The 19,232-nt window shown below is 44.6% G+C and overlaps 1 protein-coding gene across 4 annotated transcripts in view; it reads left to right on the forward strand.

The window, feature by feature from the left end:
* Positions 1–17,903, forward strand: part of CHEK2 (checkpoint kinase 2) — a 41,571-nt gene extending 23,668 nt beyond the window's left edge. For 2 of the 4 annotated variants that reach the window (XM_059894791.1, XM_059894790.1), the window contains 9 exons: positions 544–576; positions 2,220–2,281; positions 3,811–3,910; positions 5,690–5,776; positions 6,561–6,724; positions 6,951–7,066; positions 8,096–8,181; positions 14,654–14,734; positions 15,558–17,903. In XM_059894791.1, the coding sequence (XP_059750774.1) occupies positions 544–576; positions 2,220–2,281; positions 3,811–3,910; positions 5,690–5,776; positions 6,561–6,724; positions 6,951–7,066; positions 8,096–8,181; positions 14,654–14,734; positions 15,558–15,647 (819 nt within the window). In that variant the 3' untranslated portion in view covers positions 15,648–17,903. Of the gene's footprint in view, positions 1–543; positions 577–2,219; positions 2,282–3,810; positions 3,911–5,689; positions 5,777–6,560; positions 6,725–6,950; positions 7,067–8,095; positions 8,182–14,653; positions 14,735–15,557 lie in introns of those variants that run through there. The other 2 variants (XM_059894792.1, XM_059894793.1) reach the window with 2 other exon arrangements.
* Positions 17,904–19,232: the final 1,329 nt, after the last annotated feature.

Genomic DNA, 19,232 nt, shown 5'->3' on the forward strand with positions numbered 1-19,232 from the left:
GTGGCCTGGAAAGGAGGATGTCTGGGACTAGCCGCAGGAGATGAGGCTGGGGTGGTGGGTGGTGACAGGACGAGGCTGGGTCTTGAAAGGCTTGCTAATCCCTGCTGAGAAGTTGGAATTTAGCCTCTAGGCAGCAAGGGGCTAAAGGATTTCTTTTTTCTTGTCTTCCTCCCTTCCTTCCCTCCTCCTCACTCTTCTCCCTTCCTTCCTTTAAATAATTTAAAATTATATAATATTTGACACATGTAAAATAAGTGTAAATTATAAAGCAAACCAATAAAGTGAACACCTTTGAACTCACCATTAATTTAACAACGAAAACTTTGCCCATACAAATAAATCTACCTCATACTCTTTGAAGTCTGTCGAGACTTGCCTTTTCCACTCGGCATTGTATTTCTAAGGTCCATCGTGCTGGGGAGGCTGTGGGGCATTCATTCACCGCTGTCTAACAGTTCATCATGGGGAGGTACCACTTGGAGGATTTTTTTCTTTAAGATTTATTTATTATTTATTTATTTAATTTATGTTTGGCTGCATCAGGTCTTAGTTGCGGCACGCGGGATCTTCGCTGAGGTATGTGGGATCTTTCATTCCGGCGCATGGGCTCTAGTTTGCGGCACGTAGGCTCTCTAGTTGAGGTGCTTGAGCTCAGTAGTTGGGACGTGCGGGCTTAGTTGCCCCGCAGTATGTGAGATCTTAGTTCCCCAACCAGGGATCGAACCTGTGTCCCCTGCCATTGTAAGGTGGATTCTTTACCACTGGACCACCAGGGAAGTCCCTACTTGGAGGATTTTAATCAGCGATGGAAGTGATGAAATTTGCCTTGTAGCAAGATCACTCTGGCGGGTTTTGCTATTCTTTTTAATCTAAAATCTAAAAGTCTTATGGGACTTCCCTGGCGGTCCAGTGGTTAAGACTCTGCGCTGCCAATGCAGGGGGCACGGGTTTGATCCCTGGTCGGGGAACTAAGATCCCACATGCTGCAGGTCGTGGCCAAAAATAAATAAATAAATAAGTAAAAATCTTACAGCTCTCTTCTCCTTAATTCTTCTTCTTTTTTTTTATATAAATTTATTTATTTATTTTTGGCCACGTTGGGTCTTCGTTGCTGCGCGCGGGCTTTCTCTAGTTGTGGCGAGTGGGGGCTACTCTTCGTTGCGGTGCGCGGGCTTCTCATTGCGGTGGCTTCTCTTTCTGAGGAGCATGGGCTCTAGGCGCACGGGCTTCAGTAGTTGTGGTTCGCAGGCTCTAGAGCGCAGGCTCAGCAGTTGTGGCGCATGGGCTTAGTTGCTCCACGGAATGTGGGATCTTCCCGGACCAGGGCTTGAATCCATGTCGCCTGCATGAGAAGGTGGATTCTTAACCACTGCGCCACCAGGGAAGCCCTTCCCTTTAATTCTGACGTAACCACAATCCTCTTCTCTGCTGGGTGGGAGTGTATGTCCCTAATAGATACTCACCACATCGTTTTTCTACCCCTACCATTAGCTTTACTGTCAGTCATTTGTACTATTAAAACAATAGGTGTGTTTTCCAAGTATAAAATCATGCTATTAAATATGCATTTTAAACTGTACAATACTGTCCTCTGTTGTTCTTCAGCAAATGCACCCAGCATTGATCAGAGGTCACAAACTATGAGCCAAAGGTGTGTGTGTGTGTCTCTCTCCTCCACCCCACAGATGTGCTGTAGAGTTCGTATGAAACTGGAATTTCCCTCTTCTCTTGGAAAATGGAGGATCTTGTCACATGGGGTCCCCTGTGGTGCCAGTTGCTTGGAGCTGAATAGCCCTGCTGTCTGGCAGCATGGCTGGGCTCCCCACCTGGCCCGCTCCCTTTATTCATGCTACCTGCTAGGCTCCCAGGTTCCTTAGGTGTCCTTGAGTCCCTGTGCTCGGGGGTCAGTGAGGAGGAAGGCTAGGAGGAAGGCTGGGAGGAGACTGGCCTCCCTTCTGTGGCACCAGCCTTGTATACAAAGCGTGAACTGCTCTCTTACCAGCTTGGTGTGGTGGAGAGTTTCTTGTATTTTCTCACTCAGGAGCCAGCTATGTTGTGTTCTGCCTTGCCCCGTGCGTGGAATTCAGAGTGTACCGAGGCAGGGGGCCGGAGGCCTGGTCTGGGCCTCCTTGACCCCTTGGGTGGATGTCCTGAGTTCTGCTCTTGTGGTTTTCCTCTTGGGGAGCTTCTCACTACTTTTCCTCTTTTTTCCCTTTTAGCCTTGTATCATCAAGATTAAAGACTTTTTTGATGCAGAAGATTATTATATTGTTTTGGAATTGTGAGTAGTATACTTTTTTTTGTTTCCATTTAAAAGTTTATAAGCCACCAAAGAGCCTAATGCTGGCTTGCATTTATGCATCCTGGGGACCCTCAATGTATGTATGTGGTGGGGGGTTAGTATCAATTCTAAAATCCCTCTAGTGTGTCCAAAGGCATGTGGATCTGAGGCCTGTGTTTGAATCTTACTCTGCTGGTGACTGACTGTCTACCCATGGGTTAGTTTACTTCACCTCTCTGAGTCTCGTATTCCCTGTGTTAAATTGGGGTAATAATGATACCCCCAGGCACAGATTCATAAGGTTCAAATGCGGTGAGGGCTGGAAAGCCCCCAGCAGAGCACCTGGCACACTAGGTGCTCAAACACAGGTGCATGTTATTACTCTGAAATAACCGGCCTGGGTGGCCCTTGCTGCTTGCGATCACAGTACCAGGTTGCATGGTGACACCTGAGTATCTTTCAGGTGCTGGTGTTCTTGCAGGTTTATTTGGTGTGATTAAAATAATTTCCTGTCTCATTCCTGGAAGAGGCCTGTTTTGATGTTCATTCTGCATAAATGTGCAGTGTTTCTGGGAGTGGCTGTCATGGCAGACAGACAAGGGTTTACTCCTGCGGGAAACAGTGGCTATGCTGGCTTACCATTAAGATTATAGAGTAAACAGCAGCCCCAGTCATAGCACTAGGGGAGACTGGACGGCCCTTGTGCTTAAGGGAATATCTGTTGCTATGAAGTAGGAGGTTGTTATTTGACTGGATCTAGTTAAAACATTTTAATAATAATAGTAATAATAATACAATAACAGTAACTGATACTAATTAAGCAGTTAATATGAGCCAAGTCCTGCTCTAAGCACGTCACAGGGATTGACTCATTTAACTTTCCTAACTGTCATCCAGATTACTTACAAGTTACTGGTGAGTTACTATTTTTAGGTCCACTTTACAGAAATGAGAACTGAATTGCAGAGGGATTGAATAATCTTAACAAGCATCTCCACTGTGCCAGGTGCTTTACCTACATCAGTTATCTCTTAATTTTTGCAACAGCCATCAAGGTAGGTGGGATTTTATCCCCATTTTTTGAGGAGGTAGAAACAAGCTCAGAGAGGTTGTGTAACTTGCCCAAAGTCCCACAGCTGGGAAGTGGTGGAGCTGGGGTTCAGACCCCAGTTGTCAGATTGTAGGTTCCTGCTTTCTCCTCTACACCAATCTCAGAACCACCTGGGGTGCACAATAAAAATGCAAACTCCTGGGTCCCACCTCTGATCTACTGCATCGGATTTTTTAAAAGCTCCCCAAGCGTCTCCAATTCCCACTGTGCTCTTCCTCCATCTTTCCTTGCCTTAGTTTCCAATGGGCACATCTTTGTTGTGGACGAGGCTTATTACATCACTTCCTTTACAAATGGGAGTCAAGAGTGAATGAACACTTTGCTTGTCTTAATGAGTTTGCTTTGTTTGTGTTATTCTCTTCCCTCCAAGTGAGTTTCCCTCCAGGAATGAACCCCCTGATTTGCCTGTGTGTTTCAGGATGGAAGGAGGAGAGCTGTTTGATAGGGTGGTGGGAAATAAGCGCCTGAAAGAAGCTACATGCAAACTCTATTTTTACCAGATGCTCCTGGCTGTGCAGGTAAGAGAAGCCCTTGCTGCTTTTGACAGTGTACTTTCTTTTAAGTGTTACTCTCCGAGTTAGGCAGAAGATGAGGGACGGGGGATAAAAACCCAGAGAGCAGAGTGTGTGTGTGGGTTGTTCCATTCTTGGCAAAAACATCCCACCCCTTTGACTCAGATGAGAAGACTATTGCTGTGAGGCTTAAGAGAGTAAAAAAAACGAAGTTAAAGAAATAAACACAGTCCCACATGGCCTCTCTCTAGCTTGGAGGTATTTCTGGAGGGGAAGGGATGTCTACTGCTGCCTGATCCTTGCAGAAATCCCCCTTACCTCTCAAGGGGGGAACTGGGCAGGTATGAGGACAGATCACACCCCCGTGGCACAGTGCTAGGGGTTCCTTGCACATGTAGCATCTTGTTAACTGTAGCAGGCACGCGGGCAGGCACATGCTCTGCCTTCTCTTCAATATTCGGGGCAAGTGTTGGGTGGAGGAACAGCTGATGGCACCCTGCATGCTTCAGAGAACATCACCCTTTCTTAACCCAGATTTGGTTGTGGCGATTCCCTGCCAAGGCCTCTTCCCTTGAGAGCCTACTGTGTGCAAGAAACGCAGTGATTGGGAGCAGCTCTTGCATTGAGCAAGGATTGAGGGAGATTTTCCAGGGGCTGGTCTACCTGGGTGCCCACCCTGGGGGCTTCACCAGATCCCTTTCCGAGTGGAGGTGTTTTGGAGGATTTTTCCTCTAGGCCAGAGGGATATCCAGAGAAAATTGAAGCCCATAAATACCTAACCAGTGCTTTACTCTCTTAATGGTTTGTTCCCAACCTTATATTATACCAAGAATATTAAGATGAATTGAGTGCAGATCAGTGGATGTGGGAAACTTTTTTTTCCTAAAGAAATATGACTTAGTATATAAAAATGAATACACAAAGAAATATCACCATTCTATTTCAGCCATAGTTTTCAAAGACTAATCTTTGCATCAAGGAACATGTTAAATCTGGGTGTTCAAACAGATAATCTACACATGTGTACTTTACAGAGTCCCTTTAAAAATATTCTCAGGGATGGAATAACCAAATATACTATTTTGGTGGAATTTTTATAGTTTAAGATGGTCTCATAATATTTTATATCACCCATTTACATTTTTATTATGGAAATTGACATCTTCTGTTTCTGCCAATGTGAAGGGATAGTTATTATCTTGAAGAGTGAAGTAAAATGTCTACTGTCATAAGTTGCCTTTTTCATTTTTCTACTTTTTTTTTTTTTTTTTTAATTTTAAATTTATTTATTTATTTATTTATTTTTAGCTGTGTTGGGTCTTCATTTCTGTGTGAGGGCTTTCTCTAGTTGTGGGGAGCGGGGGCCACTCTTCATTGCGGTGCGCGGGCCGCTCACTATCGCGGCCTCTCTTGTTGCGGAGCACAGGCTCCAGACGCGCAGGCTCAGTAGTCGTGGCTCACGGGCCCAGTTGCTCCACGGCATGTGGGATCTTCCCAGAGCAGGGCTCGAGCCCGTGTTCCGTGCATTAGCAGGCAGATTCTCAACCACTGCGCCACCAGGGAAGCCCCATTTTTCTACTTTTTTAAAGAGTTTCTTGCAAACAAATTTGTAAACACTAATCCATTTATCCAGTGGTTTTCTATGATTTGGGGGAATATGGTTGTGAGTAACATGGCTTACAGTTTCATCCAACTGTAAAATGTGTGTGTGTGTGTATGTGTGTGTGTCTCTCTACTCACATCCTACTCCATATATCTAAGGGTCATGCCTGTCTTTCTATGCAGTACCTTCACGAAAATGGCATTATACATCGGGACTTAAAGCCAGAGAATGTTCTACTCTCATCTCAAAAAGAGGACTGCCTTATAAAGGTAAGAAATGTATGTTCTATATGTGGCCACTCCAGTAGATTTCTGTTCAGAAACTCTTTTTAAATTCATCAAGTAAAAAGTGGGAGCATAAAAAGGTAGAGAACTTGACCTTCCCACTCTTAGCAGTTCTTTTAGAGATCAAGTGGTATTGCTCCAATCCAGATGTAATGAACATTTATTGAGCTCCATTGTGTATAAGCCACTTTCATCTTCAGAGGGAGGAAGTAGGGGTCTAGATGGGAGAAGCACATCCCCTGTCTTCCTCTGTTTAAAACAGTACTTCCCAAGCCTGGCTTCATTTTAGAATCCTCTGTTGATTTAAAAAAAAAAACAAAACAAACCATGACACCAAGGCTACGCCTCAGAATTGCTGTAGGTGGCACCCAGGTGTAAATATTTTCCCCAGGCTCCTCGGGTATTCCAGTTTGCAGCCAAGGTTGAGAAACTGGGGTCTAAGGAGAACCAGGAATAACTAATTAGAATTCTAGAGTGTCTGTTTAGGGTTATAAGCCTTTTGTAAGGTTACAGAAAGCCCAGATCTAAGTTGAGAAAACCTGGGCCTTAAAGTTCCTTGGCTCAGGAATTTTCATTTAAGCAAAATTAAATAACTTGCAGAGTATAAAATTACCTTACCAAAGCATCAATGTGTAGATTCCAGATTAGTGGCAGCATGAACCATAGGATAGGAACTGTTCTAATCTGCATGTCTTTTGGGACTGGCAGACTATGTTACTCTTTATTTTATGACGTCATTAAAAGTGATTCCCTTTTGTCCTTACTTTAGATTACTGATTTTGGGCAGTCCAAGATTTTGGGGGAGACCTCTCTGATGAGAACCTTATGTGGTACCCCCACTTACCTGGCTCCTGAGGTTCTTAATTCTTTTGGGACTGCTGGATATAACCGTGCTGTGGACTGCTGGAGTTTAGGAGTTATTCTTTTCATTTGGTAAGAAAAAGTTTTCATCTCTTCAGACTCTGGTTGGAGGTATTTAGGTGAAATCAGAAATGTGTCCAGGTCGAGAGCTTGTGTTTAATTTAGGTCACTTTTTTTGACCATCGATTTAAAGTAACACCTAATTTTTCATGATGCTGAAAAAGAAATCGTTATATCCACGAATGCCACTGAGAATGCCACTTGATTTCTTTTCCTTTCTCTCTCTACCAATATTAAGCCTTAGTGGGTATCCACCTTTCTCTGAGCATAAGACTCACGTGTCATTGAAGGATCAGATCACCAGTGGAAAATACAACTTCATTCCTGAAGTCTGGGCAGAGGTCTCAGAGAAGGGTATGGATACGAAAGGGTTAAGAATTTGTGGTTTGCTAAAATGTGTGTGTGCCATGGTGGGAATTTCTTTTCAAATTCTGTGATGTTTTCTCCTGTCAATCCTGTTCTTATTTTCTGTTGTTAGTTTTGTACCATTTGAGAGGCAAAGGAAATTATTAGGAACTTGGGCTCCAGGGCCAGGCTGATGTAGGCTCGTGTCCCGGCTCTGCTACTTCCTAGCTGTGTGACCTTAGGCAAGTTACTTAACATCTCTGGGTCTCCATTTCGTTTATTTGTAAAAGGAGCACAATAAACCCCTACTTGAGGGGTTTTGTGAGGGTTAAGTGTAATATGCTCACTGTGCCTGGTATCTATTTAAGTGTGCAAAATAATGGGTAACTTTTTAGTTACAAGGTCTCCTTTGAATTAGTAGTAAGCGCAGCAAGAGCTAAATGTAATTACTTTGTATTTTAGAATTTAAAAGGGTAACTTTGTAATTCTCAAAAGAAAAAGTAGAAAACTAAAACAATGTACCACAGATGATTGTGCTAAGTGTCACAGTGTCTAAGGAATAATATTGCAATATACAGCCAGCCTCCACTTGTTGCTGGCTGTCAAGCTTTGTTTCTGCCAAGCCTGGGATTCCAAGGAGCGAGCTCTCACTGGCCGAGGAACTCTCACCATCACTCTGTGGGTCTTGGAGAGAGTTGGCCGAACATCCTGAGTTTTAGAACTGGGGGAAGTTCAGCTTTAATTAGTTTGAACTTGAGTCCAGCAAGGAGAGTAGGGACGGAGAGCTAAGAGGTTGTGATGTCTGAGCAGGGAGTGTTGGGGAGCATCATGGTCGTTCCTGGTGTTCTAGAGCACGTGGACAAATACAGAGTGGGGAGGATTAGGGGGCCCTGCCTACCGTGCCTACTGATCACAATGACCTCAGCCCCTCTCTCCTCTTTCTGGATGTTGGCCTGTGATTCTGGCACACTCTAATTTTGTTGATTTAATGTCTTTATCCTTCTCACTGTGATTTGCCAAATTATCTTACTGCTTTAGCTCTGGACCTCGTCAAGAAGTTGCTGATAGTGGATCCAAAGGCACGTTTTACGACAGAAGAAGCTTTAAGACACCCGTGGCTTCAGGTGTGTATGGGGCAGTGCCTGCCAGCCTAAAATACCCGGGCAGCCCTGAACTGTGCCTTAGAGATGGGGAAGAGGCTGAAAACGTACATTTGCTTTTTTGGGTCTGTTTAATGCAGTTTTTAAAGACTGAGGTTTAGGTGTGTGGGTATGTGTATGTTTGTCTATGGGTCTGAGTGTGGGTGTGTCTCGTGTTTGTGTGCAACCTTTACAACTTGACTTGGATAGACAGGCTCACTTTATGGCCTGTCCTGGTTCCACCTGGCTTCCCTGAGTCTGCGGTTCAGTTGTGTTCCATTGTGTTCCTTTGAGAGATTGTTCTAGCCCCGAACTTCCACCCTAGCTATGTCCTTCTCTTCCCTCAAACACCGTACCCCAGACGGGCAGGATGGGCTGTGTTCCAGCCATCTTCAACCTTAGATCAGTGAAGCAGGGGTGGGAGGAGGGGAGCAGCCTCGCTGGGGGAGAATCTGGCTATTTCTTAAGCCCAAGTGATCGGGCATGAGGGGTCCCACTTCTCGTTCATGGTGAGTAAGCATGCCGTTAGCAGATTGTCACCTGTGCCTTTCAAGTCTGCATTTCCTCTGTATCCCTGCTGGGGGTTGTGGCTGCCATTAGATTATGCACTGATCTCATTCGAGCTGCCAGGGTTGGAAGTCCTTAGTGGCTTTGGTGGGGTAGTCTTTGGTTTTAGAATTCACTATGGCCTTGGGCAGGCTTTTTGATGGATGCCAGGTCTTCTGTTAAGTGGAGTTCCTTTCAGCACAGCCATACGCCTTTCTGTTAACTTTCATTTGGTCTCTGTTTCCTGTGGGGATGGGGGACTCAACCAGGTTGCTTGAGCCGGAGGCTCACATACTGTGGGAATTTCTAGTCCAGGAACTCCTTGGGCCATCTAGTCTCAGCACTGTGCTTCTGGGGCTCTGGGAAGACTGTCCTCGTTCTTTCTCTCTTCCAACCCTCCACACCGAACAGTTCTGCTCAGGCCAGCTCAGGTTGAGAACAAGAAATCCTTACAAGAAACAAAAAGTAGATATATGTGTTTGGGATGTTGCCCTGGAAACAGCAGTCCCTCCAGAAAAAAATCTGTCAGATGATTTAGCACTTAATAGACCACACAGATTTGAAACTGCAGGACCCTGGAGAAAAGGAATTTGGAAATAAAGGGTGCCTTTGCATGTGGGGACTTAATTTTGATGAAAAAGAAAAACATTCCTCTTGGCTCTTTTCATGTGCCTTAATAGGGAAACTCTTGGGGGCCAGATATGGAGGTAGCAGAGCTGTGTTAGTCTTGAAGAAAACAGAGCTTACCAGTTAGGCCTGGGAACAGGGTTTACATCTGCCCAAAATGTACAAACAAGCATAGCCTATTTTTCTTGTACTTTTTGTCTCAAAATTGTTAACAACTAAGGAAAAGGTGAAATTCAACCCTGCCACAGGGGTCTCACTTAAATACTCCTTTGTTCACATTTTATTTTTGCAGCAGAAGGTGGAGTGAACATTCAGTGAGGACGAGGATGCCAAGTGCCCACATAAATCACCTGCTGGTGACAGTTTAGGTTTCATTTTGGGAAAATTCAGTGTTTTTGAGGAAACTAAATGGTTTTATGGGTCTGGCACTGGACTGAGTGTTTGGAATGTGAGTTCTGATCTCTTTTTTGTTATTAACAGTGTCCAATTTTGGGAGCATCCCTTATATCCACCTTTGACCTCATGTTCACTTCTTTTTTTTTTTTAAATTAATTAATTAATTAATTAATTTTTGGCTGCGTTGAGTCTTCGTTGCTGTGCATGGGTTTTCTCTAGCCGTGGCGAGAGGGGGCTACTCTTCGTTGCGGTGCGAGGGCTTCTCATTGCGGTGGCTTCTCTTGTTGCAGAGCACGGGCTCTAGGCATGTGGGCTTCAGTAGTTGTGGCATGCGGGCTCAGTAGTTGTGGCTCGCGGGCTCTAGAGTGCAGGCTTAGTAGCTGTGGTGCCTGGGCTTAGTTGCTCCGCGGCATGTGGGATCTTCCCGGACAAGGGCATGCACCCATGTCCCCTGCACTGGCAGGCGGATTCCTAACCACGCTGCCACCATGGAAGTCCATGTTTACTTCTTGAAATAGAGGATTTTTTCCTGCTTAACCTGGAGGCATATTACAATGTCGTATTTTTGAATAGATTGTAGACATCTCAAAGGAAGGGTATTTACAGATACACATTCTAGCTGTGGTATGTAATGATCTCCTTTTTCAGATTACTGCTTACCGATGACTCTTTTTTATTTTTATTTTTGGCCGTGCCGTGGCTTGTGGGAACTTAGTTCCCCAACCGGGGACTGAATCCGGGCCCCAGCAGTGAAAGCACCGAGTCCTAACCACTTGACCGCCAGGGAACTCCCAACTGATGACTTGTTTTAAATACAGGCTTAAATAAGCTTGTGGTCATTTCTGTTTGGCTGCATGGTTTCATCTCTTCATGCATTCATTCATGCTTTCAGAGGACAGGTAAGGAGCTCATGTGTCAAGCACTGTTAGGCACTGTGGATACACAGTCCAGGTGGCGGCCAACCCTGACTACAGAGCAGTGAGATACATGTGGGAATAGGGGTAGGCACAGAGTATGGAGGATCCCCAGGATGAGGACTGCCCACAGGGCTTCCGCTACCCACAAGTTCACCCGGTGTGGAGAGTGTCTAAGGGCAGGGTGGCCTGGGGATGACATAAGCAGTATTACTTTGCTCAGGCTGCCATAACAGAGTACCACTGACTGGGTGGTTTAAACAATAGAAATTTATTTTCACACAATTCTGGAGGCTGGAAGTCCAATTTCAAAGTGCCAGCAGGTTTGGTTTCTCCTGAGGGCTCTTTCCTTGCCCTGCAGGTGGCTGCCTTCTCTCTGTGTCTTCACTTGGTCTTTTCTCTGTGTGCTCACATCCCTGGTGTCTTCTTCTTTTCTTATGAGGACATCAGCCATAATGGATTAGGGCCCCACCCTAAGAGCCCAATTTAAACAAAAAATTTATTATATTTAAGTATGGTTGATTTACAGTGTTGTGTTGGGCTTCCCTGGTGGCACAGTGGTTAAGAATCCACCTGCCAATGCAGGGGACACGGGTTCGAGCCGTGGTCCGGGAAGATCCCGCATGCCACGGAGCAACTAAGCCCGTGCACCACAACTACTGAGCCTGTGCTCTAGAGCCTGCGAGCACAACTACTGAGCCCACGAGCCACAACTGCTGAAGCCCGTGCGCCTAGAGCCCGTGCTCCGTCAGAAGCCACTGCAATGAGAAGCCCACTCACCACAACGAAGAGTAGCTTCCGCTTGCTGCAACTAGAGAAAGCCCGCTCACAGCAACAAAGACCCAATGCAGCCAAAAGTAAATAAATAAATAAATTTATATTAAAAAAAAGTGTTAATTTCTGCTGTACAGCAAAGTGATTCAGTTATATATATGTATACATTCTTTTTCATATTATTTTCCATTATGGTTTATCACAGGATATTGAATATGGTTCCCTGTGCTATACAGTAGGACCTTGTTGTTTATCCATTCTCCATATAATAGTTTGCATCTGCTAATCCCAAATTCCCAGTCCCTCCCTCTCCCACCCCTACTCCCCCTTGGCAACCACGAGTCTGTTCTTCATGTCTGTGAGTCTGTTTCTGTTTCATAGATAAGTTCATTTGTGTTATATTTTAGATTCCACATATAAGTGATATCATACGGTATTTGTCTTTCTCTTTCTGACTTACTTCACTTACTATAATCTCTAGGTCCATCCATGTTGCTGCAAATGGCATTATTCCATTCTTTTTTATGGCTGAGTAGTATTCCATTGTATATATGCACCACATCTTTATCCATTCATCTGTCGATGGACATTTAGGTTGTTTGGCTATTGTAAATAGTGCTGCTATGAATATACGGGTGCATGTATCTTTTTGAATTATAGTTTTGTCCAGATATATGCCCAGGAGTGGGATTGCTGGATCATATGGCAACTATTTTTAGTTTTTTGAGGAACCTGCATACTGTTTTTCCATAGTGGCTGCACCAATTTACATTCCTACCAACAGTGTAGGAGGGTTCCCTTTTCTCCAAATCCTCTCCAGCATTTTTAATTTGTGGACTTTTTAACGATGGCCATTTTGACCAGTGTGAAGTGGTACCTCATTGTAATTTTGATTTGCATCTCTCTGATAATTAGCGATGTTGAGCATCTTTTCATGTGCCTGTTGGCCATCTGTATGTCTTCTTTGGAGAAATGTCTATTTAGGTCTTCTGCCCATTTTTTGATTGGGTTGTTTGATTTTTTTTGTTATTGAGCTGTATGAGCTGTTTATATATTTTGGAAATTAAGCCCTTGTTGCTCGAATCATTTGCAAATATTTTCTCCCAGTCTGTAGGTTGTCCTTTGGTTTTGTTTGAGGTTTCCTTTGCTGTACAAAAGCTTGTAAGTTTGATAAGGTCCCATTTGTTTATTTTTGCTTTTATTTCTATTGCCTTGGGAGACTGACCTAAGAAAACAATGGTACGATTTATGTCAGAGAATGTTTTGCCTATATTCTCTTCTAGAGTTTTATGGTGTCATGTCTTATATTTAAGCTAAGAGCCTCATTTTAACTTAATTATCCGTTTGAAGGCCCTGTCTCCAAATACAGTCACAATTCTGGGGGTTGGCTTCAACATATAAATGGGGTCCGGGGGGCCACAATTCAGTCATAACTCACACAGTTCAGCCATAACAATCACAATTCAGTTGCCACAGCAACGGGGGAATAGCATTTTCAACATTGATTGAGTCCCTCTGATATGGAGGCCTCTGTGCTTATTACAGTGCCTGGCATCTAAGGGTCCTCAACTGTTCACTGAGTGAATGAGGAAGGTGGGTGAGGTGGGTGGGCAGGGAGGCACAGAGGGCATTTCTGGCGGAGGCTGTAAGCAGGTGTAGGAGGAAATAAGGGATGGACCTTTGAGAGTGGCCTTGCTGAGAAATGAGATCCTAGAGGACAGTGTGGAGTGGAATCCAGATGAACTTGGCACTTGGGCAGTGGGGAGCTACACTGAGTGATGCAATAAACAGAGTGATGGAAGCAGGTGATTCTAGCTACTAGATGTAGAACAGGTGAATTCATCCTCGAGCACCAATTTTTCTATATCCATCAAATTGCTGAATATTGAAGGCCTTCACTCCTAGGTCCTTTCTCCGCACCCACCATGGTGCACTTGGTGTAGTGGGAGGAGTGGAGCGGGGGTTGGATGGAAAAGTACATGGGGATTTGGAAGTGGGCTGCTCTGGGTCTGTATTCCACTTGTGAGTGGCTGAGCTCAGCTTTCAGCTGGCCCCAAAGCCCACAGTCCTAGTCATGGATGTTTCACCTTTCTGAAGGTAGGGAGGGCTGTCACCTCTCAGGGCTCCCAGATGCAGAAGTGAGCCCTGCAGAAGTAATTATCCATGGAGGTGGGCAGGAGTTTTCTGAGTACCCTGCCCCACCCCTCATTTCCCTCTCCAGCAGCAAGAAACACCTGTTCACTTTTTTTTCTGATTAGCTCTGGGATATTGTGGGCTTGAAGTCCTTCTGGCAACTTGTGCAGTGCTTGCTGGGTGAATTTTCCTAGGGTGCAGGGTTGCTTTGTTAGGGTGGCCCCGGTAACTGGTCTCATTGTTGGCAGTGGGAGGGGGGACCTCCTGGAAAGATCTGGGGAGCAGCATGGAGCCAACCCCAGCCTCTGACCTCCTGATCGCCATCTCTCAGGATCTGAGATGCTGACTCTGAAAGATTGACTACTAAGGTCTATGGTTCTCTCTGACCCACCCGGAGCTCTTTTTTTTTTTTTCAAAATAAAATTTATTTGCTAATGAAATTAAAATATAGTGAAAACCAAAAAAATGCTCTTTCAGAAGATTTTATCATATTTCAGCTATATTCTATTGATAATAATTCTGTTTTTATTATATGTATATCACCTTTCGGTTTACAAAGTCTTATCTAATAATTCTGTCCTACCTTATACTAGTCAAACCACTTGAAACCATTTGAAATAGTTTGATGGGGCTTTGTGACATAGTGTAACGCATTTTCTACCACAGATTTTCAAGGATCATATAATGAAAATAAATTTATATGACAGGTTTGGATAAGCAACTATTTCTTTGCTCCCTTGTTTTCACAGATGAAATTATGTAATTCCATAAGTATATTTTAGTCAACCAATCCTTTTGTTACATAGTTATATAATGGAAAGGTGACAGTTGCTCATTATGTTGTAGTCAGTCTATTAGTAGTAGACATTCACCTGGAGCTCTTAAGCGTATGGGTTTGGTTCAGCCAGTGTTGACTGAGCACCGACTGCTGAGTAGACTTTTCCCTTTTCTCCACATTCCTCCCCGTCTTAGCCTACTTCCCTGTTTCCGGGGGCATCCTAGCCCTGCCTTTCAGGAGCTTTCTTTCCCTCATTCACAGCCTACTTATGTTTTTCATTTCTTCACAGGATGAGGACATGAAGAGAAAATTTAAGAATTTGCTTTTTGAAGAAGAAAAGTCGATGACTCTGCCCCAGGTTCCCACCCAGGTATTCTGGATCATGGTCATTAAATGTAGGCTAAGTTTAAAGAGCCAATGAGTGGAGGATAAGGAGTTTGAGTAGTCTCTTCAGCAGCGATTGCTTAACATTTTTTTGGTAAGGAATAATGTAGTAGATACTTTGTTTCAGCTTGATCTGCTTTGGCACCTTTAGAAGATTTAATAATGAAGAGTATGTTTAATGCATTAGAGAAGCACAGCTAGGGGTTGTCATTCAGGAAGTCTCCTGTAAGGCAAGATTGGAAGACTTATTAGAGGCTCAGATTTAAACTTGTTGAAAAATTTAAAATTTGGGGGAGTGGTTGATGATTTCTGATTATAATCTTATTCCTCTAAAGTTCTTTGTAGGTATCAGTTAATATCTGTTCATTCCTGTCCTGCCTTCTTTCCGTAACACTCCTCTTCCTACTGCTCCCTTGCAATTTTATAAATGGGGAAAAAAAGACACAAAAAAGATTGTCTTCCCACAAAAGAGCAAGACTTGAGGCTCCCTGGGAGAGGTATTGTGGTCCCTTTACATTTCCTAATTTAGAAGACAACCAAGAGGAGGCTGGTTATGCTGCTTACTTTGAATAGATATCATTGAGTGGTTGGAAGCCCCAAGGGAGAGAAATGTCAGTCCAATAAGGGTGTCTGAGTTTGGGAGGGGTGTGGTGGGGATTCAGAGTCAATGAGGACAACCAGTATTCTTGGTCCTAGAAGTTTCACATGAAAGGCTCCAAGTTCACTGGAAGTATATAGGGAAACTTTGATAAATTGTAACCAAGCCAGAGGTTTTCTTTGAACATCTCTCCCTTTTCCTTTACTTTCAGCCTTCCACAAGTCGAAAGCGGCTTCTTGAAGGGGAAGCAGAGGATGCCGACCCCACAAAGCGCCTGGCTGTGTGTGCTGCTGTCTCGTGAACACCGGTTGACCATGAAAGAATTGAACTTTCTTGAACCCTGCTGCCATGTTCTTTAAATCTGTTTTGCATAGTTTGTATTTTCATTATGGGAACAGTTGCTTTTCCACAATCATTGATACACAATTCAAAACGTAATGGAACCTGGGCTGTGTGCTTTTGCTTGTTGATCAGCTCTTAATTACACGCCTTTAGTGTGTGCATATTTGAAGTTGTGTGCCTTTCCTCTGGTGCCTCTACCTTGGCTGTAACCAGGCAGGTTTCTTAGGATGTATCCCTGGGTGAGCTGCATACAAATTCTAAAGTTGCAGGGGACGCGGCACAGTGAGTCAGGGTGGGGTTTGTTGAGACTGGCCAGAGTCCTTACAAGACGGTCGGTACCTTGGTGCATCTACTATGGGCCAGTTTTGTTTTATTTTTTTTTAACTTTAATTTTTTTAAATTTTATTTTTCATTCTTATTTTTTTGGCCATGCGGCTTTCGGGATCTTAGTTCCTTGACCAGGGATCGAACCCATACCCCCTGCAGTGGAAGTGTGGAGTCCTAACCACTGGACTGCCAGGGAATTCCCCCATGGGCCAGTTTTAGAGTCCCATTCTCCCCCTCATCATCCCTGAAACCACAGAGCCAGATAAGTTGTGAAATTTAAAAATTTCCTGATTTTAGGAAGAGGACCAGGCACATCAACTGTGTTTATATGTAATACCCAGCTGAATCCTATAACCAAACACTTTAATATTTCTGCAGCAAATATTCACAGTAAGAGGAATAGAGAAAACTGTAAATAGCTTCATGTCACTTCAGGTCTATCTTTTCTGCCACGAGAGTTATGGAGGACTCTCCAGTTTCAGAGCTGTTTGGATTTTGGAAATGTAACTAAGGCATGTGGGCATGTCATGTTGACCTAATGATGACCAAGGAGGCCCTGTGTAAAGCGCCTCCCCAGGTTGGTCTTGTCTAGTGATTCTATGGAGGGGGGGGCTAGGTCCTCTGATCACCTTTATGTTATAGGTGAGGAACCCAGGCTGAAGGAGTAAGGTGACTTACCCAGTGTCACACAGCTAGGAAGTGGCGGAGCTGAGACCCAACCCAGGGCTTTCTGACTCAAATTCATGTTCCTCATCTCCTCCCTCCCTTATTCAGTCAGACTCAGGGATGTTGACTCACACTGACAAAACTCACATGAGACTGATTTCCAAATTTTGAATGCCAGTATGTTCAATCATGATGAATGGGTACAACGCCATGATCTGTGGAAGCTGGGACATCTTGGTGACAAGGAACAGAGGCCCATTCAAATTACTTCATGGAAAAGGGGATCTGTTTCAGCCTTACAGAGGGCTGGGCCTGGGAGCCATCAGGAGCCCAGGCAGTTCTAATGGCTGGCTCTTCTTGTCTCTTTCTGACCCACTGATTTTGCTTCTTTTGTAACTTTGGCTGACTGATGCTAGGCCACATTGTAGCTTGCTGACTATGCCATGAGTTGAGTGTCTTGGTTCAGATGCCACTGGTGAGCCAGCCAGGGGAGGGTGAGGGGCACACAGCTGTTGCCCCAGGCAATGAAGGGTGGTGGTTGGCAATGGAAATTAGAAGGGTGTGCAAGCATTCTGAGGCTTGGCTGGCCTGTTGCTGAGGGCTAGATGGGGATTTAGGTGGTTTGCCTATTTAAAGGAATGAGGCTGAGATTGCCAAGTTAGATGGGTTTTAGCTCATTTGAATATTTAATGTGAAGGTTGTGGTTTCTTAGGGCATCTTTCTCTCTTGGGGTAGTCAGCAAGCCCTTCTCTGTTTCCAGAGCACTTTGTATTAGCTCTCTGATTATACCTACCATGGTAGGATGAATAATGGCCTCCAAAAATGTTCTTATCCTAATCCCCAGAATTTATGAATACTTGGCTTTACATGGCAAAAGAGACTTTGCGGATGTGATTAAGTGAAGGATCTCGAGATGGGAAGACTATCCTGTTTTATCAAGGTGGGCCCAGTGTTATCACAATGTTCCTTTTAAGAGGGACACAGGAAGAGTCAGAGTCAGAAGAGATGGAGTGGTGCTCTTTCAAAACAGAGGAAGAGGCCACTAGCCACTACAGGCAGCCACTAGAAGCTGACAGACAAAAAGCAAGGAAATGGATTCTTCCATTGGAGCCTCCTGAAGGAACCAGTCCTTTTACTTTACACCTTGACTTTAGCCAGGTGAAACTGATTTCAGACTTCTGACCTAGGAAAGTTAAGAGAATAAATGTGTTATTTTAAGCCACCCAATTTGTGGTAATTTGTTACAGCAGCCAGGGGAAACTAATATACTCATTACTAATGGGGAGACATCAGCTGCTGATCTGCGGACACCCAGCATCCACCTCCTCTTCTTAACCTTATACTCCGGTTTTCTTTTTGGGGAATTCTTTCTCCCTATCCCATGAAGTCATAGAGGGAGGGGGAGATGGTACCTAGGTGTCTGCCTTCCCCCCACCCGCCCCTGCACGCTATAGAAGCCAAAGGGGTCCCTAGAGGCTCCTCCTCTGGTAGAGCTCCTCTCACTGCCCACCCAGCTGGAGGTGGGCACGGGATTTTGAAATATGAGCAAATGGAGCTGGGATGGCAACATCAGTAGTGGGAGCAATATTGTGCTAATCTGAGCTCTCTGAACTTCCTGACCTTTGGCTTTGGACAAGTTACTTCTAATTGCTGAGCTTTTATTTCCTTATCTGTAAAATGGGTGCAATAAGAGTACCATCTTAATACGGCATTTCTGAGGATTCAGTGGTGGAAGTTTCATTTAAAGTGCCTGGTAGGGGATCTGTCAGTGTCGGCTTCTATCATTAAAGGTGGGAGGGTCACATACATAGCCAGAGGGAGCCATAGAAAGTTCTTGAGCAAGGAAGTAACATCACCTGTTTACCTTTTTTGGGTTCACACAAGATGGGTGGATAACTGAGATGCCTTTGACAAAGCAGATTTGGGAAATGCCAGGCCTGGGGTGGGTGGTGGGAGCAGAGGTGGAGGGGTACCACCCAGTGACTGAAGTAACTGCCAGTCCCTTTTGAAGAACAGGCATGTTGCTTGGTGGTGGACCTCCGGTGCCTTGATGATGGTGCAGTAGACAGCTGTACTTTGTTACTGTCCTGAACCTGATGCCTCTTACGGTAATTGCAGCCCTATTTTTTCTGGGGCAGGGGAATCCCTCCTCCCACTTGCTCCCACCCCAGGTCCTTCTGGCAGGGTTGACCCCACCCCCTTCCTAGAGGGGCTCCATATAGTCAGATCTAGCCAATCTTGCTGTGATTGGCTCAGGCAGGTGCACGTGACCCAAATGGGTCCAGTGAAAGAAAACCCAAGACTTTGGCTGGAACTACTGGGAAACAGCTCCTGCTATGAATATGTAAAGTTACATATTCATAAATTCTGGGGAATTAGGATGAGAACATCTTTGGAAGCCATTATTCACCCTACCATGGTAGGTGTGAGCTAGGAGCTGCCCAGGACACTATGTGGAGAGAACTGCATGAGAATGAAGTCATCACAGAGGGAAGCAGAGCTAAGAGATTGTAGAAACACTGAGGTTATCGTTTGAGCACCTGGATCCAGC

This window comes from Balaenoptera ricei, chromosome 14 (assembly GCF_028023285.1).
Source record: "Balaenoptera ricei isolate mBalRic1 chromosome 14, mBalRic1.hap2, whole genome shotgun sequence".
NCBI lineage: Eukaryota > Metazoa > Chordata > Mammalia > Artiodactyla > Balaenopteridae > Balaenoptera > Balaenoptera ricei.